This window comes from Melozone crissalis, unplaced genomic scaffold (genome assembly GCF_028551555.1).
Source record: "Melozone crissalis strain CALT ecotype California unplaced genomic scaffold, PUWL_Pcris_2 ptg000082l_1, whole genome shotgun sequence".
NCBI classification, from domain to species: Eukaryota; Metazoa; Chordata; class Aves; order Passeriformes; family Passerellidae; genus Melozone; species Melozone crissalis.
In genome coordinates this window covers 914,605-933,031 of record NW_026535859.1, presented here as the reverse complement: position 1 = coordinate 933,031, position 18,427 = coordinate 914,605, and the positions used below count along the sequence as shown (strand labels likewise).

The following is an 18,427-nucleotide window of genomic DNA, read 5'->3' as shown; positions in this document are numbered from 1 at the left end:
AGTGAGTGTCCAGCTCCTTCCTTCTCATCATTTAGCAGCGATCCAGTCCGCAGCCAGCACAGCCTGAGGCCTTACGATGCCGAGGGGTGCTGGGAGACTATGCAGCTAGGTGTCGGCCTTAACCTCAGCTAGGCGGACTCTGACCTTCTCTGCTCTAGAAGGCCAAATACACTTCACTGCAGAGAGCTGGGGATTCCTCCTGCCCAAGCCCATCTCTAGAAGTCACAGGAGCAGGGACTGAGCTGAGAGAGGGTGGGATGGGCAGCATGTGGCTCTCAGCTGCTCCCATCTGATGGGGGTGAGGGGAATCCAACACGGGGAAAAGGAGAGACAAACTGGGAAAATTGTGGGCTGCAAATTCACACTTGGGCTTGGTGGGGACCCTAGGTAGGAAATTCCATCCGTTTGTGCTGATGGCTGAAATATAAGCTGGAAATAAATCCCCACAGAGCTGTGTTTTTAGATGTCATGTGCTGTGTTATATTCATACAGTGGGTGTTGCTCAGTGTCACTGTGTTACTACAATATCATCACCTACCTGCCAGAACTCATTTACATTGTATGATCTCATGGTTATTAGATAGTTCTGCACTGCACTTGCACTTTCCTAATTCGGGGTCTGTCAGGAGTCTGTGATTGTCCTGGTTTTGCAGGGGGGGCATTTTAGAAAAGTCTTCTCTCCTGGGGTGATGTTATGATGCTTGTATCCCCATTCATCTCTTCTGTGCCTTTAAGACCGTCTCTGAAAAGTGGAAGTTTTGTTTGGGTTTCTCTTATCAGGGACACAGAGACGAGCAGTACTTAGGGCTGTTTTTCACTTCTTGCTTTCAGCTTGCTGCTTTGCTTGCTCTCTTTTCTGCTCTCGCTTCTGCTCTGCTTTGGCCTCTGCTTATTAGCTAGTTTAGCTAAACAGTCCACATTCCTTCCTGGACTGTTTCTCCTCTCCTGTTTCTGTGACCATCTCGAACCTGCTCCGGACTGCGACCCGGGAACACCGAAGGTTTGCACGGTTCGGCTGCAGCAGCTGCCCCAGTGCCGGAGGGACTGAGAACAGAGCAACCACCCCCAAAAGAGACTTTCTGATTTTGCCATCTTTCTCAGAGCGGTGTCATCGGGTATTGTTCATTTTGTGTGCTGGGGGGTGCTGTGCCTGAAATAAACAGGTTCTTTCCACCTCTCTCCAAGGAATTTTTTCCCGAACCGGTTGGGGGGAGGGGCCGTGTGGGTTTTGCTTTCTGGAGGGGCCCTCCTTTGCAGATTCTTTAACAAATTTGCCCTAAACCACAAAATATTGGCGCCCAATGTGGGGCGAGAGAGAGAGTGGAAAAACCCTGTTTTGACTGCATTTTGGTTGCTATTACTCTGTGTTTGTTTAAATCAGCTAATAGCCATGCTTTTTGAATTCATAATGTCTATTGGGATGAAGGTTTGCATGCATTTCTGGTCCCTAGGGTTTTTTGAGATTTTAATACCTCTCTGGTCCCTAGGTTTATTTTCTTATCCAGAAATAGCTTTAGTATTGCCCCTAATACGTAGTTTTTACATCAGAGGGGCAGTGACCAGAGTAGCTATCCTGCTGGGCTTGGTGGCAATAATGTGCAAGAAGTTTATAAACATGCTAGGGTCTGCTCCAGGTGGGAATGGTTCATGGCTATGGTTATGCATCCAGTTTGTTGCAGGAGGAACAGGAGGGAATGAGGTTTTTCAGCCTCTGCTTTCCTTCTTCTCCTATGAATCAGTTGCATCACTAGTGAAGGATGTTCAGTTTCCCCTCAATGTTAAAGAAACCATCTTCCTGGTATTCAATCTGGTAACCTTCCTCTATACAGCCTGCTGCTTCTCTAGAATGAGGGCTGAGATTTCTAGACGGGCTGATGAGACCCCTGACTCAGGAGTAAACCCCGGTGTGGAAAATCCTAAGTGGTCTGGGAAATGGGAGGATATGGGCCAAATCCTGAAGGAATTCTCTGACCCTATAGTCTGGGATTTTCCCCATGAACAAAATCAGAACCCAGGTGAGGTGGGGAAATATCTGAAAGAGAAGTACCAGGATGAGCCTAAGGAGAGGAAGGTCATTGCAGTGAGCTGGGCCCTGGAGTATGCTTGTCGCACACTGCTAGATACTGTCGGGCAGCATGCCAAGGCAGGGGGCAGGGAGATAAATTAGCAACTGTCCCGGTGACTCAGGCTGCAGCTAACACTCCAGGCTCAAAGCCAGCATCTAAACCCATGGCTGTTGCTACCAGCACTAGAAGTGGGAAATGCACGGACAAGACCAATCGACCAGTGGATGATGATGATGATGATGATGAAGGAGAAGGAACCTCAGTGCGTCCTGACATAAAATGAGGAGTCAAAGCAGCAGGTGCAAGATCAGATGCAAATATTGAGTCCTTTTCCCTGAAGGACCTTCGTGGCCTATGGAAGGATTACACTCGAAGGTCTGATGAATCCATAATTAGTTGGCTTGTCCGTCTCTGGGATGCTACAGGCGAGGCTACAATTCTGGACGGCACTGAAGCCAGGCATTTGGGATCCCTGTCACAGGATCCTGTCATAGACCAAGGAATGATGAGGGGGGCTAACTCTCATAGCCTCTGGGAACGGGTCCTAAGAAGTGTAGCAGAAAGATACCTGTATGCAGACAATCTCTATATACAGCAAACTCAGTGGAAGACAATAGAGCAAGGGATCCAACGCCTGAGAGAAATGGCAGTGGCAGAGATTATCTTCTCAGATGATGTAACAACTAGGAACCCAGACTTAGTACCATGCACGTCTGTGATGTGGCGAAAACTGGTATGACTTGGGCCACATGAATATGCTTCTGCCTTAGCCATCATGAAGAGGGATGAGAGGGATGAGACTGTGCTTGACATGACAAGGAAGCTCCGAGCATATGCAGATGCTGTACATGGCCCGACACATGCCAGAATTGCAGCGGTAGAAACACGTCTGCAGAACTTAGAGGATAAGATAGAGGAGAACCATAAGCTTAGAGAGGAGATTAAAGAAGACCTTCTCCAAATTTCAGGAGTACAGATCCGAGGTTCTGGTATCCAAGGCAGACGTTTCCCAGATGGAGAGAGAAGGTACACCCCACGAGCTGAGCTGTGGTTTTACCTGCGTGATTGTGGGGAAAACATGAGAAGGTGGGATAGGAAATCTACTGCTGTTCTGGCACGACGGGTGCGTGAACTGAAGGAAGCCACCAGAAGGAAAGCAGCTCCAGTTGCCCGTAGCCGAATGGCCAGGTATGATGATGATGACATGTCTGATCCCCTCGAAGGAACATCCAAAACATATGCCCAGGGAAAGAAGGATAACCAGGCTTAGAGGGGCCCTGCCTCTAGCCAGGTAGAGGCCAGGGAAAATCGTGTTTTCTGGTCTGTGTGGATTCATTGGCCTGGCACATCGGAACCACAAGAGTACAAAGCTTTTGTTGATACTGGTGCGCAATGCACATTGATCCCATCAAGACATGTGGGGACAGAGTCTGTTTCTATTGCTGGTGTGACAGGGGGATCCCAGGATTTCACTTTGGTGGAGGCTGATATGAGCCTCAGGAAATGAGTGGAAGAAGCATCCTATTGTGACTGGCCCAGAGGCCCCATCTATTTTGGGCATAGACTACCTTCAAAGTGGGTACTTCAAAGACCCAAAAGGACTCAGATGGGCATTTGGAATAGCTGCTGTAGAGAGAGAGGGCATCCAGCAATTGAACACCTTGCCTGGGTTGTGTGAGGATCCATCTGCAGTAGGATGCCTGATGGGAAAAGAGCAACAAGTGCCAATTGCCACTTCCATAGTGCATCGACGACAGTATAGGACCACTTGAGATGCTGTGATCCCCATCCATAAGATGATCCGAGAGCTGGAGAGCCAAGGGGTGGTCAGCAAGACCCACTCACCCCTCAACAGTCCCATTTGGCCTGTGCAAAAACCTGAGGGATGATAGAGATTGACTGTGGACTACCATGCATTGAATGAAGTGACTCCACCACTGAGTGCTGCCGTGCCAGACATATTAGAGCTCCAATACGAGCTTGAGTCCAAGGCAGCAAAGTGGTATGCCACTATAGACATTGCCAATGCATTTTTCTCCACTCCTCTGGCAGCAGAATGCAGGCCTCAGTTTGCCTTCACCTGGAGGGGAGTGCAGTACACCTGGAACCGACTGCCCCAGGGGTGGAAACACAGCCCCACCATCTGCCATGGACTGATCCAAACTGCACTAGAAAGGAGTGAGGCTCCAGAACATCTGCAGTATATTGATGACATCATTGTGTGGGGGAACACAGCTGCGGAAGTGTTTGAGAAAGGGAAGGAAATTATCCAGATCCTCCTGGGAGCTGGTTTCTCCACTAAGAAGAGCAAAGTAAAGGGACCAGCTTGTGTGATTCAATTCCTGGGAGTGAAGTGGCAAGATGGACGGCGTCAGATTCCTACAGATGTCATCAACAAGATCACAGCAATGTCTCCACCCACCAATGAGAAAGAGACACAAGCTTTCCTGGGTGCAATAGGTTTTTGGAGGATGCATATTCCAGAGTACAGTCAGATCGTGAGCCCTCTTTACCTGGTCACCTGCAAGAAGAACAATTTCCAGTGGGGCCCTTAGCAGCAACAAGCCTTTGTCCAGATCAAGCAGGAGATTGCCCATGCAGTAGTCCTTGGCCCAGTCAGGACAGGACCAGAGGTAAAGAATATGCTTTACTCTGCAGCCGGGAACCATGGCTTGTCCTGGAGCCTTAGGCAGAAGGTGCCTGAGGAGACTCGGGGTCGACCACTGGGATTTTGGAGTCGAAGCTACAGGGGGTCTGAAGCCAACTATACTCCAACAGAGAAAGAAATCCTGGCTGCCTATGGAGGAGTCCAGGCTGCCTCAGAGGTAATAGGCACTCAAGCACAACTCCTCCTGGTACCCCGACTACCAGTGCTGGGGTGGATGTTCAAAGGCAAGGTTCCTTCCACTCACCATGCCACCAGTGCTACATGGAGCAAGTGGATTGTTCTCATCACTCAGCGTGCCTGTATAGGTAAATTGAATCGCCTTGGGATTTTGGAGGTCATTACAAATTGGCCCGAAGGTGAGCATTTTGGTGTCACAGATGAAGAGGAACAAGAACCAGTGGCATGTGCTGAAGAGGCTCCTCCATATAACCAACTGCCACCAGAGGAAACACGCTACGCTCTTTTCACTGATGGTTCCTTTCGCATCGTAAGAATGAACCGGAAGTGGAAAGCAGCTGTATGGAGCCCCACACGACAGGTTGCACAAGCTACCAAAGGAGAAGGTGGATCAAGCCAACTTGTTGAACTCAAAGCTGTTCAACTGGCCCTAGACATTGCTGAGAGAGAGAAGTGGCCAAAGCTCTACCTCTACACTGATTTATGGATGGTAGACAATGCTCTGTGGGGATGGCTGGAGAGGTGGGAAAAAGGCTAACTGGCAACGTAGAGGGAAACCAATTTGGGCTGCTGATGAGTGGAAAGACATTGCTACCAGGGTAGGGAGGCTACCTGTGAAAGTCCGCCATGTAGATGCCCATGTACCCAAGAGTAGGGCCAATGAGGAGCACCAAAACAATGAGCAAGTAGACCAAGCTGCAAAGATAGGGGTGTCCAAAATAGACCTAGATTGGGAACATAAGGGAGAGTTATTCCTAACTAGATGGGCCCATGATGCCTCAGGCCACCAGGGCAGAGATGCCACCTACAAATGGGCACGAGACCCAGGGGTGGATTTGACCATGGACAGTATTTCTCAGGTTATCCATGACTGTGAGACGTGTGCTGCCATCAAGCAGGCCAAGCGAGTGAAGCCCCTGTGGTATGGTGGGCGGTGGTCCAAGTACAAGTATGGGGAGGACTGGCAGATTGACTCCATCACACTGCCCCAGACACGCCAGGGCAAGTGCTGCGTGCTGACCATGGTGGAAGCCACCACTGGATGGTTGGAAACCTACCCTGTGTCTCATGCTACAGCCCGGAACACCATCCTGGGCCTTGAAAAGCAAGTTCTGTGGAGACATGGGACCCCTGAGAGGATTGAGTCAGACAACGGGACTCATTTCAAGAACAGCCTTATCAACACCTGGGCCAGGGAACATGGCATTGAGTGGGTGTACCATATCCCCTACCATGCACCAGCTGAAGGAAAAGTGGAGAGGTACAATGGACTACTAAACACCCAGTTGAAAGCTTTGGGTGGGGGATCTTTCAAGAATTGGGAGCAGCATTTAGCAAAGGCCACCTGGTTTGTTAACACCCGAGGTTCCACCAACCGAGCAGGTCCTGCCCAGTCTGAGTCCCTGAATATAATAGAAGGAGACAAAGTCCCAGTGGTACATATCAGAGGTTTGTTAGGGAAGACAATTTGGATTAATTCTGCCTCGAGTACAGACAAACCCATTTGTGGAGTTGTCTTTGCTCAGGGAACAGGTTGCACGTGGTGGATAATGCAAAGAGATGGAACAACACGATGTGTACCTCAGGGAGATCTGAATGTGGGGTAAGAATGATATGCAATATCACTGTTCATTGGATGTTACTGCCATTGTCTGTAAACCATACAGACATGAGATAGAAGGAAATGTGTAAGAGTTGAAGGTCTGGGCAAGTGGAAGATGGAGAAGGAAATGTGTAAGTGTCGAAGGTCTGAGCAATTGATAGATGGAGCTTTAAGTGACTAAAGTGAAAAGGGGGAATCCTGCAGCTCTGTAATATAGGGCTTGGATTCAGTGGTCCAGTGTGGGGATGTGATGAAGGCATGATTGGTATTGCTTGTAATTTTGGGGAAACAGATGGAAATTATGTATGAATAATGCATGATGTGTTGTAGTATGTTGATGATATGGGGATAAGGGGTGGAATGTCCTGGGGTGATGTTATGATGCTTGTATCCCCATTCATCTCTTCTGTGCCTTTAAGACTGGCTCTGAAGAGTGGAAGTTTTGTTTGGGTTTCTCTTATCAGGGACACAGAGACGAGCAGTACTTAGGGCTGTTTTTCACTTCTTGCTTTCAGCTTGCTGCTTTGCTTGCTCTCTTTTCTGCTCTCGCTTCTGCTCTGCTTTGGCCTCTGCTTATTAGCTAGGTCTAGCTAAACAGTCCACATTCCTTCCTGGACTGTTTCTCCTCTCCTGTTTCTGTGACCATCTCGAACCTGCTCCGGACTGCGACCCGGGAACACCGAAGGTTTGCACCATTTTGGCCTGCAGCAGCTGCCCCAGCACCAGAGGGACTGAGAACAGAGCAACCACCCCCGAAAGAGACTTTCTGATTTTGCCATCTTTCTCAGAGCGGTGTCATCGGGTATTGTTCATTTTGTGTGCTGGGGGGTGCTGTGCCTGAAATAAACAGGTTCTTTCCACCTCTCTCCAAGGAATTTTTTCCCGAACCGGTTGGGGGGAGGGGCCGTGTGGGTTTTGCTTTCTGGAGGGGCCCTCCTTTGCAGATTCTTTAACAAATTTGCCCTAAACCAGGACAGGGTGGTGACTCTGGTGGGACCTCTGTTCCTTGGGGCTCTTCCTGCAGCCAGAGAACTTGTAGGGACCCTCCTCTGGGTGGGTCCTCCAGGTGTTTCATGAGCTTTGCTCCATGAGCTCCTACTGGAAGTGACTGGGCTCTCTTGGGATCATACGGAGATCATACTGGGAGTGACTGGGAATGATCCCAAGCATGCTGAGGGCAACTTGGATATATTGGGAGTGTTTGTAGCCCTATTGAGAGTGACAGAGACCACACTGGGAACAACAGGGACCCTGCTGGAAGCAACTGGGAGCAAGTGGGAGTGACTGGGTCTACACTGAGGGCAACTGGGCATGACTGAGACCCTGGTGGAAGAGACTGGGATCATACAGGGAGTGACCGGGACTATACTGGAGGCCACTGGTATCACTCTGGGAGTAACAGGGAGCAATTGGAACCATGCTGAGGGCAACAGGGATCATACTGGGAGTGACTGGGCTCTGGGAAGCACAGGATGGTGAGGAGCAGGAGGACAACTCTCTTTCCAGCCCCACAAATAACCCCTATGGCTGTGGATCCCCCCAGCCCCTGGCTCCCCCAGCACAGCCCTGCTCTGACTGTTCATGACTTGCAGCAGCTCCAGGTCAGTGGGGGATGTTCTGGGTGCACTCACAAGGCTTGCTCTGGGATTCCCAGTATTCTGGCTCAAATCTGCCCCTGCTCAAAGGGGGTCCCAGCCAGGTGCATGCAAAGGTGGGTGAGGAGGCTGGAGCACTGCCTGAACCTCTTCCCACATTCCAAGCACTTGTAGGGCTTCTCCCTGCCATGAAGGTGCTCAGGAACCACCAGCTCCAAGCTGCATCTGGATCTCCAGCTGCTTTCCCAGCACAGGGTGGGTCTTTCCTCCCCACGGCTTCCTAGGCTGGGTTTGCAGCCCCTCTTCATGTGGGATCTCCAGGGCCTTTTGTCCCCATTGAATTCCTGCACTGTCAAGCCTCTCAGAACAGCCTCTTCCACAAGGTTCTGCTGTGGGGATTTGTCCTCCCTGGTCTCCATCCTCAGCTCCTTGTATGGGCAAGGAAGGACAAGGAGCAAAAGGAACAATGACAAGGAAGGAAAAACCCAGGAAGGAAGGGAGGAAGGGAGGGAGGGAGGGACGGAGGGAGGAAATTTATTTTTGTGCCACAGGGAAAGGGAAAGAGAAAGAGATTTCTCCAATCCACTCCTGGCAGGATGGCATTGTCAGTGGGGTTGTCCTGCAGCCCGCGGCCGTGCTGGGCTGGGAGACAGAGCAGGAGAGAGGGGGAAAGGGGCACTGACTTCTTCCTCACCTGCCTGGGGCTGCCAGGGCATCTTCATCTTCCTCATGGTCTCCTCCTCCATCTGTTCAAACTTTGGGAACTGAAATTCCTTTTATGGGGGAAAAACAAGGTGTGAGTGTGTTGGTTTGGGTGCTCCTCCTGCCCAATTCCATCTCCAGAAGTCACCAGGTGTCTGGTGTCCATAAAAACCTCCAGACCACCAAGGTTCAGCCACCCTCATAAAAACCCGAACCACCAAGATTCACCAAACAACCATTCACCCAGGAGTTCCTCCGCTCTGGTCTCTCCACTTTGGGGTTCAGGGGTCCCTCCTGTCTGGCCTTCTGCAGCCCCAGTGTGTATTGGCGTCCCCTCTCTCTGGGCTGCAAGGGCTCCTGGCAATCCCAGATGTTCCCTTCCCTGAGCTCCCAGGTGGGTGTCAGAGGGGCTCCAGGGGTACGAGCTGTGTGGAGTCCCCATTTCAGGGCCCTGGGGTACCCAAGGGTCTCCCTTGTCCATGGTCCCAACATCTCCAGGCTGCAGAGGATCCCCCCTATCTGGGCTCCACATTCCAGGCTCCCGGGGTTCCCCTTATCGGGATGTCCGACCCCACAGGCTGCAGAGGCTCCCCCAGCTCTGGTGCCACTCAGGCACTGCGGATTCATTCAGTTCATGGAAACTTTGTTATCTCTGCTTACATGTGCAAAACCAGCTGCTGCTGAGACAATCCTAGCTCCAACTCAAGGCTTCCCACCCAAAATGCTGCATTCAGTTCTGACACACCATTAAGAAATCCAAGAGCAAAACTGAACACTGATTACAGAATCTTGCAAAATCCCATCCCAGAACATTTTGTCATAAAATCACAAATATTAACGGATGCTGAGAAAGTCAACATTACAAAACAAGCTTCCAACACTGGGGGTAGAAGAGTTCAGGCAATGCATTTGATTGGAATGAGCCCTCTCTTTCTGACATGTGAGCAATGCCATCAAATTTCCCAAACCAGGGAAATGGGGAGCCCTGGCAGCAGCAGCAGCTTCACACTCAGCAATGACACAGAACAGGGCAGGGCAAGAGGCTGGAAAAATGATAACTTCTACTTGCAATTAAGAACTCTTGTTTCAAGTTCTACTATAGACACTCTTAATAAAGAGTCAAAAAGATTAAAAAATACTAGTAATAACTGTAATATTAAGAGCAAAAGTAGCCAAAATAGCAATCATAAGAATGAATAATGGTAATAAAACCCGACCATATTTATACTAGGTTTGCATGGCCAGGTTTTGGTAAGAGGTGGCTCTAGGAGCACCTTCTGTGAGAGAATGATAGAAGTAGCTGCTCCTCCATGTCCCACAGAGGCAATTCCAGGCAGCTCCAGGACAGACCAGCTGCTGGCCAAGGCTGAGCCAGTTAGAAATGGTGGTAACACCTTTGGAATAAGAGATTTATGATATCAGTTATCATGTAGTTGTATCTGTGACCAGGGTGAGAACATGCGAGAGAGAAACAACTCTGCACACCCCAGGGCACGGCAGGGCAGGACGAGGAGCAGGAGCAGGTCCAGGGGCTGGAGCTGATTGCCCTGAGATTCCCTGGGGCTGCCCCTGGGGAGGCAGCTGGGCCCCTGCAGCCCATGGAGGTCTCAGAGAGCAGAGATGCACCTGCAGCACCTGGAGGAGCCCGTGCTGGAGCAACGGGTGCCTGAGGAGGGGCTGTGACCCACATGAGAAACCTGTGCTGGAGCAGGGACCAGGCAGGGGCCTGCAAACCCATGGAGAGAGGAGCCCATGCTGGAGCAGGGTCCTTCCATGTGAGCCCATGGGAAAGTGAGCCACACTGCAGCAGCTTGTGAAGAGCTGCTGTCCCTGAGATGAACTCACCTTGGAGAAGTTCATGGAGAAGTGTCTCCAGGAGGGACCCCATGGTGCAGCAGGGGAACGACTCCTCTCCTTGAGCAGCAGGAGAAACAACAGGAATGAACTGAGCAGAACCCCCATTGCCTGTCTGCCTGCACCCACTGGGGGAGGAGGTAGAGCTGGGAGGGAGGGAGGGATGGGCAGAAGGTGTTTCTAAAACTTTATTTTACTTCTCACTATCCTGCTCTGATTGATAATAAATTCAATTAATGTCTCTAATTTTGAACTGTTTTGCCCATGATGGCATTTACTGAGTGATCTGTCTCAGTCCTTAACTCAACCCATGAAGACTTCATTCTATTTTCTCTCTCCTCTCCATCTCTGGAGAGGAGTGAGAGAGCAGCTTTGGTGGGTGTCTGACATCCATCTCTGCTCCTTGTGATGTCACAGGCCCATGAGTGTCCCAAGTGTGGGAAGAGCTTCTGCCAGAGCTCAGCCTTGACCCAGCACCAATGGAGGCACCACTAAGGGCAGCCCTATGAGTGCCCTGAGTGCGGGAAGAGCTCTGTGCACTGCTCCTGCTCCATCCCCCATGGGACAGTCCATGCTGGATGATCCTCAGTGACCCGAGGTGGGAAGAGCCCCAGTGATCCTTGGTGCTGGTGATCCATTTTGGGAAAACATCTGCCTGGGGGGCTCCAATTCTTCCTGGCTCCCTGTACCCTTGACTGTCTTTTAATTTCTCTTTGTCCTTTCAAAAAACCCAAAAACTGGGTAAAAAATTAAGATGTTGAACTAAGGCAAGGATGGGAACATGGGGGAATCTTGCAAGGGATGTGGGGGATGCTGGGTTCGAGGGAGCTGAGGGTTTCTGGGAGGGACTTGGGGGTTGCTCAGGCCTTTGGGCACCCTAGGCTGAGCAGCTCCAGCTGTGCTGGGAGACCCCGGTGGAGGTTCTGGGGCAGCTGATCAAGGAGCCCCTGGCCCAGGACTGTCCCCATGTACCCCCGTCTCAGTTCCCGGTGTCCCCTGTGCAAGATCCCTCTCTCCCTGTTTTCACCCCCCTCTCACCCACCAGTTCCCATGTCACCCTGCTCTGGGACACGTTATGCTCCCATCCCAGCGTGAATCCCACTCCTGGTCTCAATTCCTGTTTCTGTCCCATATTCCCTGTCCTGTTCCTATTCCTGGTCCCAATGCTCCTCTGAGATTTCCATTCCTCTATTCCCATTCCTAGTCCCATTCCAGGTCCCTCTCCCATATTCCTGGTCCTAGTCCTGGTCCCTGTCCCCATTCCTGTCCTTGTCCCCAGTCCCGTATTTCCTATCCCTGTATCCATTCCCGATCCCAGTATTGGTCCCAGTCCCATACTCCCAGTCCCATTCCTGAGGCCCCCTCTCCCATGGGGCCCTGAGGGCTGCACAGCTCGGGCTGGCTGTGCCCCACAAACCCTCAGCCCTGCTGCTGTCCTTGGCCAGCGGCAGAGAGCACAAGGCTTTGGGCATTTCTCAGAGGCCCCCAGCTGGCCGGAGCAGCCCCTCCTGCCAGCAGCCGCTGTGCCTCAGAGCCCTCCCTCATGCTGGGGCCATGCAGGGGCCATGGGCCTGGAGGAGTCTCCTGTTCTTGAGACAGGATCGAGGCTGCAGCTCCCGCCTTTGGGCCCTGGGCCGCAGCCGCGCAGGGGAGGCCCAGCTGCAGAGCTCACAGCCCCTGCTGGGTTTCACTGAGACACTTTGGAGCACGAATCCCCAGCCCATATTCTCTCTGTGGCTGCTCTTTCCATGTCCCGTTCCCATATTGCCATCCCAGGTCTCATTCACAGTCCCCATCCCCATCTCCAGTCCCTGTCCCCATTCCTATTCTCATTCCCCGACCCCATTCCCAGTCCTATCCCCATCCCTATTCCCGTTCCCTGTCCCCATTCCCATCCCCATTCCCACTCCCTGTCCCCATTCCTGCTCCTGGTTCCCTCTCACCAGACGCCACCACCATCGCTCCGGCCCCCTCGGCCCTCACATAACTGAGCAAACCCCGCGCTGCTCCTGCCCACCAATCCCAGCGCGCAATCGCTCCTGTACTTGCATAACCACTCCCTTCAGTTTGGCCCCGCCCAGCGCCAGCTGCAGCCGCCTCCCGGCACTGTTTGCTCCCAGTTTCCCCCCAGTGCTCCCAGTAAGAGCGGCACTGGCAGGGAAAGCGCTCCCAGTTCCTTCCCGCTGATCTCAGGATCGCTCCCGGTGCTCCCAGGATCGCTCCCAGTGCTGCGCGGGATGGGCTCACTGTGGAACCCGCCCAGGGTAGAGCACGGCTGGTTTTGGGTGTCGGCACTGCCCGGGCTGGGCTGGGAGAGATCAAAAGCGGGAGGAAGAGGAGGGACAGAGGAGGAGGAGGAAGAGCAGCACCAACACCCCACAGTTTCTCTGCTCAAGCCACAGCTCCCCCTGTCCCGCCAGCATTGGCCCCTCCGCCAGAACCCGCAGGTGAGCGGGATGGGGGAGCTCGCCCCAAATCCATCAGGGGAGGTCTCTGTGATGTTTTTTGTTTGCAGGGTAGGGGATGTTTGGATCTTTCAGGACCCCAAAACTGGGCCGGAAATGCCCCTGCAGGCATCTTGGGGCATCCCACGTGGCGATCGCTTGGCACTGGTGGGCACAGCGGCAGTCTCGGGTGTGGTAGATAGGGAAAGGCGCTGCGGAAGATCTCGCGATGTCACGGAAAGGCAGGACCCTCTGTTCCCCTTAGATAAGACCATCTGCTTCCCGTAGATAAGAAACTAACATAGGAAGGTAGCCTCCCTTAACCAAACACTGATAATTTTCCATCCCCTACCCAGTAACTGTCCACCCCTTACTAACCATAGATGGTAAAGACAGATCCACGCTGACGTAGAGACCCCTTAGACTATAAAAACCCAAGAGATGAGATAATAAACGCCTTTTGACCGTCCATCACATTGATGTCTGCGTGTGTCATTGGCCCGAGCGGCCCAGGAGAGTTGGGCCGCCATGCTGATCCTTAGAACCAGGTCGCCTGCCTTGCTCCAGAAGGCAACACTCGGGTTTGGGGATCCTCAGGAGAGTCAGGGGGAGCTCGGGAGCCCCGGAGCAGGGAGAGTGCAGAGGGGTGATCACAGAGCCGGGGGACAAACCGGCTGCCTGGAGGGGTGCGGGAGGCTGGGGATGAGCAGGCTCCGGGCCCCCCGAGGCTGAAAGGGGCGCTGACTTCTCCAGCTGCTCTTGGGCAGCGGGACCATCAGACCCAACTCACTCAGCCCTTGTTTTACCCCTGTTATAAATGATCAATAAGAAGACAAAATTAATATATGCGAAAGATTTTATTTTCGCGACCAGAAATACAGTCCTCAAAAAGCCAGAGTCAAAGAGACGACGTCGAGCCCGGAGTCGGCTCTGGGTGAACCTGGATCCGACGTCTATCGCATCGGATCTCCGTCTGTTCACAAATGCCATCTCCAGTGGGGCTGTTCTTGACAGTTTTTTCTGCCTGAGGCAGAGGTGTCCAGATTTCTTGTCACCCTGCATGTGTATGAAGTTTCTTTTTACTGTGCAGGGCTGGACAATTGCTATTTCTTGGGTGGTGGTGGGCACTGATAATGTCAGGAGAAATCGTGTATTCAAATGTATATTTTTGACGACCTTGGTTTTCTTTATTGATGATACTTGTCAAGTACTGATCGTCCTTGGGTGTTCCCGGGTGGTTCCAGGGGAAGCTCATCTCTGCACCAGCCACTTTATTTTGTTTGCTAACGAGGCATTCTTTTCCTGCTGCCACCAGGAGTTTCACAACTTCAGTGAGGTGATCTGTCTCTAGGTTGTCGGTGGTCAGAGGCTTGTTGGATGTTTAATTTATTTTACAATTTTATTTTTATACATTTTCCCCCTACGCATGAATTACTTTACATTACATATTACCACTCCACACCAGGATTTCCCATTCCCAAACTTTGGTCCAATGTAGCAGGAGGAGGAGGCTGCAAGGAAGAAGATGCCCAGGGAGCCCCAGGCAGGTGAGGAGGAAGTCAGTGCCCCTTTCCTCCTCTCTCCTGCTCCATCTCCCAGCCCAGCACGGCCCCTGGCTGCAGGACATCCCTGTTGCTAAAGCTGTCTTGCTGGGGATGCACTGGGGGGACCTCCTTGTCCTTCCCTGTGGCACGGAGGCAAATCCCATCCTCTCCTTGTCCTTCCTTCCCCAGACCAGGAGCTGAGGACGGAGAGCAGGGAGGAATCCCCACAGCAGAACTTTGTGGAAAAGGCTGTTTTGTGCAGCTCCACAGCACAGGAACCCAACGGGGAGGAAAAGCCCCGGAGATCCCTCACGAGGAGGGGCTGCAAACGCAGATCACGGGGATCTGAGGAGGAAAGACCCACCCTGGGCTGGGGAGGCGGCCAGAGCTCAGAGCTGGAGGTCCATGAGCAGCTTCAGGATGGGGAGATGCCCCACAAGTGCTCAGAATGTGGGAAGAGCTTGAGCAACAGATACGCCCTGATCCGCCACATGAGAATCCACACGGGGGAACGGCCCTATGAGTGTGGACAGTGTGGGAAGAGCTTCAAGGCAAACTCCGAACTGACCAGACACCGGAGGATCCATACAGGAGAACGGCCCCATGAGTGTCCCCAGTGTGGGAAAAGCTTCTGCAAGCGTGCTACCCTGATCATACACCAGAGGAGCCACACAGGGGAGAGCCCCTACTATTGTGGAATGTGTGGGAAGAGCTTCAGCCATAGTTCCAGCTTGATCGTCCACATGGTAATCCACTTGGGGGAACGGCCCTACAAGTGCGGGCGGTGTGGGAAGAGCTTCAGAAGGAGCTACGAATTGACCAGACACCAGAGGAGAAACAAAGGGGAACAGCCCTACAAGTGTCCTGAGTGTGAGAAGAGCTTCTGTGAGCGTGTTGACCTGATCAAACACCAGAGGACCCATGTGGGGGAAGGTCCCTATGAGTGTCCTGAGTGTGGGAAGAGCTTCTGCAAGCATGCTGACCTGGTAACACACCAGAGGACACACACCGGGGAGAGGCCCTATGAGTGTGGTAAATGCACGAAGAGGTTTTACACCAAGTCCGATCTCGTCAAGCACCAGCGCACTCACACAGATGAGAGGCCCTTCCGCTGCCCCGACTGTGGGAAGGGCTTCCAGCAGAACTGCACCCTCGTCAGTCACCGGAGCATCCACGCTGGCAAGAAGCCCTATGAGTGTTCTGAGTGTGGGAAGAGCTTCTCAGAGAGCCGTAACTTGGCCAGACACCAATGGACCCTATACTAAGGGAAGCCCTGTGAGTGCCCCGAGGGCAGGAAGAGTTTCATGTGCTCCTCCAGCTCCATCCCCCATGGGATCCACACTGGATGATCCCCAGTGAGTGCCGGTGGGCAGATCCCCGGTGATCCGTGGTGCCGGTGATCCTGTTGGGAAGACACCTGGCTGGGGGGCTCCACATCCTCCTGGCTCCCCATGGGTACCTGCACACATCCACAGAACAACATCAGAAATCCCTTGTGGAGAGCAGTTTTGTCGACTTCTGACCCAGAAAAATCTCCCTTTTTGCATCTTCTGGTGCAATCAAGCAACACTGGATGGCCTTGGAGGTTGTCTCCAACATAAATCCATCATTTTATTTCTCTCTGACCCATGGGGACCTTCCACAGCTAAATGCGGACAGACTGATGCAAACTCCTGATTTGGGATCCAGTGGGGTGGAAACTTCTCCATAAAGGTTTTTCCCTCCCATTCAAGCACATAGATGCTCTGCTGACAGGGACACGTAAATCCTTCTGTTCTGGCCTTGAAATGCAAAGGTTTCTGTTGATCCCTTTGAGACATGGGGTTAGGAATTGGGTTAGAAATCTATCTCAGATTTTGGTGAATTGTACTGCCTTGAATTATTTAGTCTATAGAGTCTATTAATTTGCTGTGCTTGTAGCTTACAAGACTGCCTCAAACAAGATAAATGGAATGAGAATTTCCAAGTTAGAGGAAGGTAAGAGAGGCCACTTGGACTTTGAAACAAGAAGGAAACCAAAACTGAGGCTGCAGGAGAGGGAGGGACAACCAGAGAACTAATTGTAATGCGAAACTACTAAATGAATATATGTGAACCTATTGTGAAACTGAATGCATATGCAACAAGTTAGGGGACAAAGGGGAGGTCTGGACTCTCTGGGGGGTGCACATGCCCTTGGAAAGTATTCCGCTTGTGCTTGGCATTGTAATGAACAAACAACATTTTAACTTGAATTAATGGAAGAGTCTTTTGTCTGTGCATCGCCTTTGAAGACCTTGAAATTGGGGTAAAAGTAAAGGTGTTGAACTAGAGCAAGGATGGGGAGACATGGGAACGAGGCCATGGATGGGGACATGTGAGGGACAATGGATATAGGGGACAGATCCATGGATGGAGACATGGCCATGGATGGGGATGTGGGGAACACAGACATGTATGGGTACATGTAAGGGCACATGGGACACAGCCCTGGCTGGGGACATGAGGGGATATGGGTGGGGACATGAACTGGGACAGCATCGATGCCACCACCTGTGCCACCACAGTGCCACCAGCACCTTCATCTTGGCCGTGGCCAAGCGCTGCTTAATGCAGTTCCTGCCACCACATCCCCACTGTCACCACTGCAGTGTCCCAGCTGAATGTCAGCACCCAGCAGGGTAGGACGGGTGACTTGTTCAGCTGGTGTCAAGTGGCCTGGAAGCGAGTGACAGCCACCAGTGTGTCCCAGGGCCACTGCACTCAGGGGACAATCACCCCTGGGGACAGGGCAAGGGTCAGAGTCACCCACGGGGGCACATTTCCCTGCACGGGGTGTCACCAGACGTGTCTTGGTGGCAGCATTCCCTGAGGTGTGACAACATTGTCCTCTGATATGTGTCCTGCTGGCATCGTGTCCCTCCCCTCTGTTTGTCCCCATCCTCCATCGTGGCTCCCTGTCACTGCTCCGTGTGTCCCTGTCCTTCCCTTGATGACCCTGTCCCCCACCCCTGGAGGGGCCAAAGTCCATGAGGTCTCAACCCGTGTCCCACAAGGTGACCCTATGTCCCTCAAGGTGTCACTGTGTCCCTCAGGATGTTCCCTTGGCTGCTCCTGGTGCTGAGCATCTGCACCCAGCACAGGTAGGGACACACTGTGACACCCCCCAGCATCCCATAACATCCCATGACACATTTTGCCCTCTGATTTTGGATTCTTCCCCCCCATTTTGGATCCTTTCCCCCTTCTTTTGGGTCCTTTCTCCCATGGTTAGTGTCCCTTCTCCCTGTTGTGGATCCTTTCCCTGTATTTTGGGTCCTTCCCCTGTTTTGGGTCACTCTTCCTCTATTTGGGGTCCTTTTCACCCTTTTTGGCTCCTTTCCCTCTTTTCCATCCTTCCCTCCCCCAGTTCTGAGCATCCTCTCCTTTGACTTGGTGAAGTTTTGGGTGCATCCCACCCTCTAACACCCTCCTCACCCCTAAACCCCCTTCACCCCCTACCCCTGTCCACCCAGGCATGTCCCCAGCTGTGTTCCTAACTGTGCCCCCATGCCACATGGACTCAGTGCTCACTATCCTGGATGCCCTTGAGTCCCCAGCCCAGGACTCTGGATCTCCTTTTCCAGGAGTTCCAGAGCTGGCCTGTGTCACAATACGTCCTAGTGAACGGATGTTGTGGTGGTTCATAGGGATGGTCTCAGGGTGCAAAAAACCGATACGGTACAAGGGGGTTTGCAGTGATAATCAAAACAAATGCACCTTTATTGAATGACCACAGCAAAACGCGATAGAGAG

The 18,427-nt window shown here is 52.3% G+C and overlaps 2 protein-coding genes across 2 annotated transcripts in view; one reads left to right on the top strand and one right to left on the bottom strand.

The window, feature by feature from the left end:
* LOC128946686 (zinc finger protein 260-like) overlaps nucleotides 1–18,427 on the bottom strand; it is a 52,168-nt gene that overhangs the window by 9,944 nt on the left and 23,797 nt on the right. The gene's annotated exons all lie outside the window — the stretch shown is intronic.
* The window catches only part of LOC128946664 (zinc finger protein 774-like), a 29,393-nt gene continuing 21,397 nt past the window's right edge, over nucleotides 10,432–18,427 (top strand). The window contains exons 1-2 of the mRNA XM_054290608.1: nucleotides 10,432–10,473; nucleotides 14,884–15,883. Coding sequence (XP_054146583.1) covers nucleotides 10,432–10,473; nucleotides 14,884–15,883 — 1,042 coding nt within the window. The remainder of the gene's footprint in view (nucleotides 10,474–14,883; nucleotides 15,884–18,427) is intronic.